At 55.4% G+C, this 11,474-nt stretch overlaps 1 protein-coding gene across 1 annotated transcript in view; it reads left to right on the forward strand.

The window, feature by feature from the left end:
- Window positions 1-10,366, forward strand: part of BAIAP2L2 (BAR/IMD domain containing adaptor protein 2 like 2) — a 28,255-nt gene extending 17,889 nt beyond the window's left edge. Inside the window, exons 8-14 of the mRNA XM_060112928.1 lie at window positions 5,356-5,508; window positions 5,827-5,965; window positions 6,133-6,355; window positions 8,463-8,621; window positions 8,957-9,164; window positions 9,646-9,689; window positions 9,890-10,366. Coding sequence (XP_059968911.1) covers window positions 5,356-5,508; window positions 5,827-5,965; window positions 6,133-6,355; window positions 8,463-8,621; window positions 8,957-9,164; window positions 9,646-9,689; window positions 9,890-9,965 — 1,002 coding nt within the window. The 3' untranslated portion in view covers window positions 9,966-10,366. The remainder of the gene's footprint in view (window positions 1-5,355; window positions 5,509-5,826; window positions 5,966-6,132; window positions 6,356-8,462; window positions 8,622-8,956; window positions 9,165-9,645; window positions 9,690-9,889) is intronic.
- Window positions 10,367-11,474: the final 1,108 nt, after the last annotated feature.

Genomic DNA, 11,474 nt, shown 5'->3' on the forward strand with positions numbered 1-11,474 from the left:
TGGCTGCAAATTCTGGCAAGTGATTTCATTTCTGAGTCTCATTTTCTTATCTGGAAAAGGAGGGAAATAATCACCCCTGCAGAAGGTGGGTGCGATGGTGGAGCCTGGCATATGCAGGAGCCCAGTGGGATTAGGTCCTCCTGCCCCTGCTCTCTCCCCTCCAAAGATGAAAACAAAGGCTCCCATTCAGGAGACCCGAGTGCTTGCAGTCAGCTGCCCCCAACAGCCAGCAGCCAACTCCCGCCTCCCCACCTCGGGGTCCTTACCTTGCCAGGCCCTCCCTGAGTCTCTGTTTCTGATCCCAGGGATCAGAAATCTGGTGCTGAGCAGAGGTGTGAGATGTGGCTGGATCCAGTGACTGATCCCAGCCCCGGCTGACATTCTCCCACTCTCACCACCGCACCCAGCCCCGGGCTCAGGGCTCGGCCTTCTCCCACCCTACCCCACCCCCACTGAGTGATCCTTCAGGGAGGAGCTGCTGCTTCTTCCTTTAAACGGTTATATTGAGATATAATTCACACACCATGAAATTCACCCATTTAAAGTGTGCAATTCAGCAGTGTAGTATAGGAACTTCCGTGGTGGTCCGGTGGGTAAGACTCCATTCTCCCAATGCAGGGGGCCCGTGTTCAATTCCTGGTCAGGGAACTAGATCCCACATGCTGCAACTAAAAGATCCCACATGCTGCAACTAAGACCCGGCACAGCCAAAATAAATAAATATTTTTTAACAAGTGGTGTAGTATATTCACAGAGTTGTGCATCCATTGCCTCAAGTCAAGTTTAGAACATTTCATTACTGCTAAAAAAAAAAAAAAATCAGTACTCCTTTGCGGTCATTCCTTGATCTTCCCATTCCCCCTTGCCCTAAGCTGCCACTAATCTACTTTCTGTCTCTATAGATTTGCCTTTTCTGGCAATTTCATATGAAAGGAATCGTACAATATGTAGTCCTTTGTGACTGGTTTCTTTCACTGAACATCATGTTTTTCAAGTTCGTCAGTGTTGGAGCATGTATCCATACACCATTCCTTTTTATTGCCAAATAGGATTCCATCATCGGGATATGCCACATTTACTTACCCATTCATCAATTGATGGACATCTGGCTTGTTTCTACTGTTTGGCTATTATGAATGGTGCTGCTCTGGATATCCACGTAAAAGTTTTTCCGTGGACGTGTGTTTTCATTTCTCATGGGTATATAGGAGTGGAATTGCTGGATTGTATGGTAACTCTATGTTTAACTGTTTGAGGAACTTCCACACTCTTTCACCATTTTACATTCCCGCTACCAGTTTCTCCACATCCTTGCCAATACTTGTGACTGTCTTTTTTTTTTTTTTTTTTTTTTTTTTTTTTTTTTGCGGTACGCGGGCCTCTCACTGTTGTGGCTTCTCCCGTTGCGAAGCACAGGCTCCGGATGCGCAGGCTCAGTGGCCATGGCTCACGGGCCCAGCCATTCCGCGGCATGTGGGATCTTCCCGGACCGGGTCACGAACCCGTGTCCCCTGCATCGGCAGGCGGACTCTCAACCAATGTGCCACCAGGGAAGCCCTGTCTTTTTGATTATAGCCATCCTAGTGAGTGTGGGGTGGTACCTCATTATGTTTTTTTTTTTTTTTTTTTTTTTTTTTTTGCGGTATGCGGGCCTCTCACTGTTGTGGCCTCCCCCGTTGCGGAGCACAGGCTCCGGACGCGCAGGCTCCGGACGCGCAGGCTCAGCGGCCATGGCTCACGGGCCCAGCCGCTCCGCGGCATATGGGATCCTCCCAGACCGGGGCACGAACCCGTATCCCCTGCATCGGCAGGCGGACTCTCAACCACTTGCGCCACCAGGGAGGCCCCTCATTATGGTTTTGATTTGCATTTCCCTGATGGCTGATGATGCTGAGTATCTTTTCCCGTACTCACTGGCCATGTGTACATCTTCTTTGGAAGAAAACTCCTTTCCGCCTGTGTCTTGAACAGTTAACCTCCAATATTAAGAGGAGAGCTCACTCCTCCACTGGCTGCCTCCTGCTGAATGATCGCCCCCTCAGGAGGGAGCTGTGGATTGAATGAACCAGACTTCCCCTAGGTACAGGGGAATAGGTAGCATGTTGTCTGACCCAGCTGGGCTTTAGGACATACACGATCTAACTCCTAGGACAGTGAAGCATAAATATGTACCTGTTAAGCATATCTGTACGCAGAATGCACAAGATTTAAAGAACTCTTAAGTGCCTGAGCACAGTAAGGTGTCTTTCTCATCTGTCTCCAATAATCGGTCCTTGCTTAGTCCAAGTCTAGTCAATAACACGCCTTTCTACCTCACCGTCAGCTTCTCTGGATCTATCGCAGTTGTGTAAGTATATCTCTAGGATAAATGCCTAGAAATGGGATTGGTGAGTCCAGGGATATAAGCATTGGCTGTACCAATTTACACTTCCACCAGCAATGACGGAGATTCCCTGTTTCCTTGACAACAGTATGTGAGCAAACTTTGATTTTTGGTAATCAAAAAGATAAAAATGGTATCTCAGTGTAGTTTTACACTTGTTACGCTTGTCTTATAAGTGAGATTGACATCTTTTCATGTTTCAGAGCCATTTGATTTTCTTTACTGTGACAGGTCAGTATCTTTTCCTCCATTTTTCTTATGAATTTGTAGGAGCTCTTTATATGTTACTGAAATTAGCCCTTTCACAGTGATGAGTTGCAAATTATTTTCCCAGTTTGTCCTTTATCATTTGATTTTGCTTATTGTGAGTTTTGCCATGGTAAAAAAATTATTTTTATTTAGTCAAATTTATCAGTCTTTTATAGTTTAGGGGGTTTGTATCATACTTAGAATGGCTTTTCTTTTTTTAATATTTTTCTTACATGATTAATTTAATTTTTTAATTTTTATTATATTTTTGGCTGCGTTGGATCTTCATTGCTGCATGCAGGCTTTCTCTAGTTGCGGCGAGCGGGGGGCTACTCTTCGTTGCGGTGTGCGGGCTTCTCATTGCGGTGGCTTCTCTTGTTGCGGAGCACGGGCTCTAGGCACACAGGCTTCAGTAGTTGCAGCACGCAGGCTCAGTAGTTGTGGCTCACGGGCTCTAGAGCGCAGGCTCAGTAGTTGTGGTGCACTGGCTTAGTTGCTCCACAGCACGTGGGATCTTCCTGGACCAGGGATCAAACCCGTGTCCCCTGCATTGGCAGGCGGATTTTTAACCACTGCACCACCAGGGAAGTCCCAGAATGGCTTTTCCACTCTGTAAATATTTTTAACATTTTCCCATGGTCTCCTCTATGTTTCTTCCCAACCACTGGCTAAACTGCCTAAAGGCAGGGCTGAGGGGAGCCAGTGAAGTTGAGTGCCATCCAGGCCAGGACTCGGTGCTGAGGCCATTACTCCGAGAATCCCCTAGCACCCTGGCAGGCACTTTCAAATTGGACAAAAACCCTTTTTTAAATATGATAAGCAAAACTTAATGGTCTCACTTTGCTTACTGCCTCTGAAACAAGCGCACAAAGGCCTTTGGAGTTTTGTCTTTGGGCTGTTTTGCTAATTAACTATGCAAGGCAACAGAGGGGGCGGCCACCTAGCCACCAACTGAACTAGTTGCTCCTGTGACTTGAGGCGCTGAGCCTTTCTGTTTTGCTGCCTGAGATCAAATTTTCAGCAGCTGGGCCAGAATGAAGGGAAAAATCATGGAAATGTAGTCACAGGAAGCTTCCTCAAGACAGACGAGTACAGGCCACTCCATTGCTTACTGGATGAGAGACCTCGAGCCAGTCATTAACTGCTCTGACCCTCAGCATCTTCTTCTATAAAATGGAGATAATAATGGCACCTACCTCGCAGGGCTACTGGGAGAATCGAATAGGATAATGGAGGTAAAGTCTTTAACACTGGGCCTGGCACAGAGTAAATGCTCAGCAAAGGGAAGCTTTTATTATTCCTAAGGTGACAATCCTGAACTTGGCCTTGAGGGAGCGAGTATTGGAGTAGAAAATGGAGAGACACTGATAACTGGAGAGCAGAGTGTTTTGATTGTACCTAGGATGACCTGAGTGACAACACAGAGAGGTCAATCCCACTGAAAGAAGTTTTATTACATACCACACTTCCCAAGAGAAAGGGTCATGACACACTACCCAAGGCCACATGGGAGTAGCACTGGGGGTTGGTCAAGAGGCAGAAGGAGCTAGGGGAAAGCATGGCCCAGAACCTTTGTTATGGTTTCCATGGGAAGGGATGGGCAAAGAAGGGTAAGCAAGTTTAAGTAAGTTTAGGATTGGATGGTTTGAATAATTTCAGTGGGCTCTGGGCTATAGGGGTTATTCTAATTGTCTGGTACCTGGCTTGGGTGATTTAGGGCAGGGGAAACTTTGGTTTGGTGTGTGAATTAGAAGGAGGTGATTGGGGATATGCGTTTTGGGTTGGTTGGTTTGCATATGAAAGGTGTGCTCCAAGCAAACTGTTTACTATCTCTAGGAATTATCTAGCCCTGTGAGGTGCAGTCTTTTCAGATTAACAAGGCCCCACGATGTCAAAGCATCATAAAGTACAGAAAATTAAAAACATGATTAATACAAACAGCAGGTCTAACATTTAAAACCTTCCCACCCTAAGTTGCTATGGACTATGTGGTCAGCGGCTGAGTTTCCTGTCCTTGAAGGTATTCAGGCAGAGTTAGATGCCCGTGTATTGGTGATACTAGAAAAGGGATGCTTACGTAGACTAAAGGGATAGACTGGAAAAAGTATTTGGAAGGCTTCTTTTAGAAAACTACCCAAACTGGCTTAAACAGAAAAGGTGTTTATTATTCTAGTCACTGGGAAGTTCAAGGGCTTCAGGTACAGTTGGATCCAGGAGCACACAAGATGTCATCAGAAATTTGCCACTGTCTGTTGCTTAGTTGAAGTGTCCTATGCCGGCTTCGCTCTATCCATTTAGCAAACCCCGTGAGGTGAGAGAATATATTTTTCCAGATTATTCCAGGGTAAGTTCTGGGACTGGGTTCTTTGGTAACAGTTTTTGGGTAGGTGCACATACCTGACTCCATCTCTGTAGCCAAGCCTGGACTGCACCCCTACCCCTGCATCAGACAGTAGGAGAGCCCCCGTCAAAGCAAAGACTGAGAGACGGGTCAGGGGAAACTCCTCCAGGAAAAGTGAGGGGCCTTTGACAAAAGACCGGGAGGGCTGGCCAGTGGGTGAACCCAAAGTGACCACAGCGATCTTTGGTTCCTTCCAGCTGGAAAGTCCGGTCATCCTCAGATTGCAGGGCCCGAGTTCCCGGGTCTAGGATGCCAGTTTTGAGTCCCCGGGATTCTGGGGTCTGCTTGGATCTCGCTGACCCCCGTGTCCCCACCCGGCCAGGCCCGGGGGATGCTCCAGAACCGCGTGCTGCTGTGGAAGGAGCAGTCGGAGGCCAGCCGCAGTCCGTCGCGCGCCCACTCCCCGGGCCTGCTGGGCCCCGTGCTGGGGCCGCCCTACCCCTCGGGCCGCCTGACGCCCACCCGCCTGGACATGGTGAGGCCCTGGGCGCCCCCGCCCCCGCCGCCGCCGTTCGCGCCCCCGCCGCCGTTCGCGCCCCCGCCGCCCCTGGCACCCTCTGCGGGGCCCTGGGGCCTGAGGCCCTCCGCCTGGAGCCTCTTCCCCCCGAGGGTCCCGTTCTACGAAGCGCCCCTCGGCCGGCCCTTCCGCCCCGGCGCGACGCCCCCGTGGTTGCTCGGCCGCAGGCCAGAGAACCCCTACGCCGACGCCTGGGACTGGGGGTGGGGGCTGGACTAGGGCCCCGCGGCCCCGCCCCTCCCCGCCCCACCCTCCCCTGCCCGTCTCCCCTCGCAGCCCCAGAGGCCTCTGGGAGAGTTCGGCTCCCCCCGCAGCCGGCACGGCTCCGGCTCCCACGGCCCCGAGCCCACTGAGGCGAGATACGCGTCCCAGCTGGAGCCAGACCGCCGGTCCCTGCCCCGGACGCCGTCCGCCTGTGAGTACCCCCGGCCCCCGAAACGCAGAGGGAGGGCCAGGTACCCAGGTTGGGGACCCGGGGCCGGGAAGAGGAACCGAGATTGCGCTGCAGCAGGAGGGATCGAGGGTAGACGCCAGGGAGAACTTCCCACCCACGTGCCGCGGCGCTCTCCTGCCCCTCGGCAGCCTCGCTCTACAGCAGCAGCAACGAGCGCTCGCGCTCCAACTCTTTCGGCGAGCGCCCGGGCTGCAGGGGCGGCGGCGGCGCCCGGCGAGTCCGCGCCCTGGTCTCCCACTCGGAGGGCGCCAACCACACGCTGCTGCGTTTTTCGGCCGGAGACGTTGTGGAGGTGCTGGTGCCGGAGGCCCAGAACGGCTGGCTCTATGGCAAGCTGGAGGGCTCATCCACGTGAGTAGGAGCCTCGGGGCGCAGGGTGGGTTGGAAGGAGGACCGGAAAGCCTGGGCTCCAGCTGCAACTGAGTCTTCCAGGATGGAGGCTGTCCCTGGGCCTTCGAACAACCCATCCCCCATCCCCTCCTCGTCCCACACCAGTTTCCTCATCCATTCAACGAGGGTAGGAAGAGTCTCTTTATCAAGTTCAGGGTGGTGGCCCTTGAGAGGGTGGTAGAGGATGGGGAATGGGAAGGTTCTCTCACAAGTGGGAACAATACAGAAACCCTATTGCTTGAGCACCTGCTGTGCGCTTTACACTAAGAGAGGGGGCAGCTTGCCTTCTACCCTGAGGGAGTCCGCCAAGCTCTGACGGAGGGAATGGACAGGGAGGGGGGCCAGGTGCAGGGGCGGTGCTGGGACCTTGCAAGCTGAGTGTGCTCACCTCCTTGCAGCCAGGCGCAGTGGAAATCCTTAAAGAACATAAACTGGGGCTGCTTTTGACACCATGAATAGAAGGGGGAGGCGAGGGAGTACACTGCAGTCTCGGTAAGCCTGGAGGAAAGTAGGGATCACTGTTTCTACCAGAAAAAAAGGGGAAGGTGGGAGCTTGCTGGAGCCAGGCAATGCCCCCCACAGGGCTTTATGGGCAAGAGACTGTGTGGTGCCCACGCCCACTCATGCTAAGGAGAGAGGAATGAATGAGGACAAGAAGAGGGGATGAATGAATGGAGCGTCGACAGGGGAGTCAGCAGGTGCATGTGAGGGTGCCTGCCGGGATGGTCATGTGATTAGTAGATGGACAGGTGGAGGATGGATGAGGGCATAATGGCAGGTGGATGCATGCTCCTGTGAGCAGACGGGTAGATGGAAGGGGGCATGGGAGGATGCACGGATGTGGGGTGCGTGTATCAACTAATGGGTGATTGGAGAGGTGTGTGAGTGGGTTGATAGAGAGGCGGGCAGGTGGGCAAGTGCTGATGGATGGGTTAGTGGATTGGTGGTCCTTGGGTGGTTGCCCACATGGATCATGGATGGGTGATGCATGGATGGGATGACGTGTAGATAGATGGGTGGATGGCAGGTGACCGCATGGATCAGGAATGGAAAGAGGAGCCGGTGGGTAGAGACGCGACTAAGAGCACGAGTAGTGGAAAAAACACCTGCTTTGCAGACCCGTGTCAGAGGGCAGCAGGGTGCCGCCCTGAAAGTCCCCAAAACAGGTGTGTAGCAAACCTCCTGGGGACCTGATTATAAAACCACCTAGATCTGAGCTCTCAAACCGCGTTTCCGGGACATCGTTATTCTTTCTGAGACTCAGGTTAGGGAAAACAATGGCAAGTTTCATCAGTAAGCACTTTATGGTGAAAACAGAAGTAAAACGTTCTGAAATGGTTTTATTCTGTCAGTTTGACTTGAAATAGCTTCCAGTTACCTATAGGTGAGAATGTTATTGATCGGGTTTGGGGATCTAAGGTGGCTGTTTGGAGAACACTTTCCCAGATGTTCTGCAAGAATGTGACGGGTTCCGTGGAGTCTGAAAAGGCTAAGGAACATCGATCATAGTGCCTTTCCCTCAACCCTGGCTGCTCTGGAGATGCAGTAATGAGCCTCCAGCCAGACAAAGACTCCAAGAGCAGGGTGGCTGGGGTCACCGGGACCAGAGGGCCTATGGTGGAGGGTTGGTAGCCAGGCACCCCCGGCTCTGGTTCCCCTTCCTCTGGGCTCCTACAGCTGCCTTTGGTCCCCCCCACCGGTCCCCTTTGCCTCACCCTTGTAATCATCTGTTTGTGGGTCTGTCTCCCCCGCAGGCTGGCTGGGAGCCCCTGGGGAGCAGGGACTGCATCTGGCTCTCGGTGGGCCCTCGTGTGGTGGGTACTCAGCAAGTAGGGAATGAAGCTGGTCACCACATGTCCTTGGATACAATGCTTTCCTTCTCCCTCCTCTCTAAGGCGCCCCAGCCCCTGGTGGGACATGAGGCTGGATGAGTGGCTTTGAATGTCGGGAAAGACCTCCTTCAAAGGATGAAATGAGTTACTCTTAGAGCCAGGCCTGGCACACATCTACTCCTCTTAGAAATGGTATTTTGACCACCATTGTCGGGCCTTTTGCTTCCACCCCACAGGAGCGGCTGGTTCCCCGAGGCCTATGTGAAGCCTCTGGAGGAGCTGCCCATGAATCCCATGAACGCCTTGAACCCCGTGACCTCCATGAATCCCACGAACCCCTTGAACCCAGTGACGTCCATGAACCCCATGAGCCCTATGAATGAGCTGCCTTCCAGGTACCGCTGTGGTCAGAGATGGGGCAGGGGCGGGGACTCCAGTGGGGGGTGGCCCCACCCACCAGGAAGGGCATCTCTGAGCTGCAGTCCGTAGTTAGCCCAACCTCCTTCAGCTCCTGGAGAAAGGGCACCCCCATCTCTCTACATGTGAAGGTCATGTGTCCATCCCTCTGCCTCCCCTCAGGACTGCCTTCAAGCCAACAGTCTCCTCTCACCCAGGGGCAAGGGAGGAGGATGTAAGATGCTCAGGAGCCCAGCAGATGGGGTGGGTGGTGGGGGTTGCAGCAGGGCCTGACCCCTGACCCCCTTCCCGTCCCTCCTTTCTCTGGGCTCAGGTCCTACCCACTCCGGGGCAGCCACAGCCTTGATGACCTCCTGGACCGGCCAGGCAACTCCACAGCATCCTCAGACTACTGGGATGGCCAGTCCCGCTCCCGAACCCCGAGCCGGGTCCCGAGCCGCACCCCCAGCCCCACACCTACACCCTTGCCTGGCAGCCGCCGAAGTAGCATGGGCAGCATGGGGGTGGCCAGTGACATCAAGGTGAGCCCCCTCCCCCAGTCTGCCCTCAGCCCTGGGGTGGTCCAGTGGGCAGGAAGACTGGAGACCAGGTAACCCTCCCTGCCCTGCCATTGGCTGTCTGGCAGGGGATCCTCTCACTCCAGCCTCAGTCTGCCCATCTGTGCCGGGAGGGGTGGGATGGGCTTCTGAGTCTGGGGTGGAGGCTGGGGGGAATGCATTCCTCTAGTGGATGGGAGCCCCGGGCTCCTGCTGGGAGCACTGGAAAAGGCCCCCCTGGGGGTGGTGTTAGCCCTGGGAGATAGCACTTTGGCCCAGAGGCTCCTCAAGTCTGAAACCCACAGCATTTTGGGTTTCGGAAGGCTGGCCCTCATTTCCCAGAAGCCTGGCGCTGCAGGGGCCTCTGGTCCAGTCCTCTGCCCTGCTGGATTGGGGAGTTGGCGGGGGCAGGGGCTCACTTGCTCCTTCCCTCCCAAACCTGGCCCTCCCTCCCCGCTCCCTGCAGAAACTCATGTCCTGGGAGCAGCAACCCCCAGAGCTCTTCCCTCGGTGAGTCCTTGAGTGAGGGTCAGAGGGGGCCGGGCTCAGCAGAGGGCTGTGGAGGGGAAACAAAGGTGGGCATGAGTGGAGGTGAACCGACGGGGACAGGAGGTAGGGGGGACACCTGTCTCAGATGCCCAGCTGCCTTCCCTGGATCCACAGCCAGCTGGGGACCTGGGCACCTCTCACCCCCTCCTCTCCCCCAACAGGGGCACAAACCCCTTTGCCACCGTAAAGCTGCGTCCCACCGTCACCAATGACCGCTCAGCGCCCCTCATCCACTGAGGTGCCTTCCTCCACCAGGGGTCTGAGGTCGTCCCCCCAACACCTGCCTGGAGGCTGCCCAGAGCTGGCGGCAGCAGAAGCAGCAGCAGTGGATCCAAGGAGCCGGGGCCCTGGTACCGGGGGCAGCTGCCCTTCCCCAGACCACGCCCCAGCCTGAGCCGTTCCAAAGGCACTGGCCTGGGGTCTGGGGACTTCAAAATAAAGCAGCCGGAAGTGGGGGACAGAACCAGTTCTTCCCCTCCAGGGGCCCCAGACTCTCCCTGGGGGCCTGCCTCATGCCCCCCAACCTCTTTCCCTCTTCTCTGTCCCAGTGAGGAGGAGCCCCTTGCACACCCCCTCCCCTGCCCCACACACCTCCCCTGTTTAACTTTTGTAAACGGTGAGAAATAAAGCAAGTGAGACATGGCAGCGGGACTGGTGGAGTCTGACTTGGGGGACAGGGTGGGACAGGGTGGGGATGGAGACCTCCCACTGGAGAAGGGAGTCCGGAAGGTCCTAAATGTCACTGGCAGTTCCCTGGGAGGCCTCGCTCACTCCCAGCCCCTCGCATCCCTCATTTTAAGTTGTCTTTAGGTCTGGCCTAACTCCTGCAAGCTGTACCCCCCCCCATCTCTGGCCCAGGCTCATTTCTGCTGTGGGTTCCCTAGAGCCAGAGGGATGGCAGTGGCTGAGGCCTGGGACCATCAGCAAGTCACCCTCCGGTGCCCTGGGACACAGCACCCTTTGTTCTGGCCCATCCCCACCCCCTCAGTCCCAGGCTCTGGCTTGGATTAGCCTTATCCAGGGGAAAGCCATGGAGGCCCCTCCTGGAATGTGGCCTGGGGGCGGAGGGCAGGCGAGGAGTTGAGGTGATTAGGGCTGGTGGGGTCTCTCCAGGGCAGGGCTGTGCCCTTTGTACCACTCGGACCCCCCAGGGCAGGGCTCTCTGTGTTCTCTGCCCGAAGCTCCAGGAGGTGAAGGGGCCCCCCTATCTCTAGCTCTCCCTGGATGGGCCTGGGACAGGGAGCCCCACCATGCGGCCCAGCCTGGCCCTGTGCTGCGGTGGCTGCCTGGCCCTTCTCCCCTCCCCGTGGAAAGCCTCTTAGAGGAGATGGGGGTGGGGAACACTAAGCCCCAGGCTTGGGGGAACAAGCTGTTGAGTGGCTGATCTGCAGGAAGCCTGGGAGTCTTCAGCTGCAGCCCCCATCAGGCTAGGCTTTCACAGGGGAGCCAGTGGGGCGGCCCCTCCCTGCAGGCCTCAGGAGATGCGAGGCTGGACACCCAAACCCACGGGACGGCTCAGGTAAGTGTGCAGCGACAGCTGTCAGGGACCATCTCTTGTCCTGGTCCTCAGGTGGCTGCAGCTGTGGTGACCAAGCCAGAACTTGGTCCTGGTGGGGCAGGGGCAGAGTCCCACGGGGCCCTTGGCATTGCCCAAGGCCAGGCGGGAGACCCCAGCGCAGAGGGGTTGCAGGAGGGAGGGAGGCTCCAGCTGTGGGCTGGTCCATCCTGCCTGTGAGGCCCCCCTCC

This window comes from Mesoplodon densirostris, chromosome 11 (genome assembly GCF_025265405.1).
Source record: "Mesoplodon densirostris isolate mMesDen1 chromosome 11, mMesDen1 primary haplotype, whole genome shotgun sequence".
NCBI classification, from domain to species: Eukaryota; Metazoa; Chordata; class Mammalia; order Artiodactyla; family Ziphiidae; genus Mesoplodon; species Mesoplodon densirostris.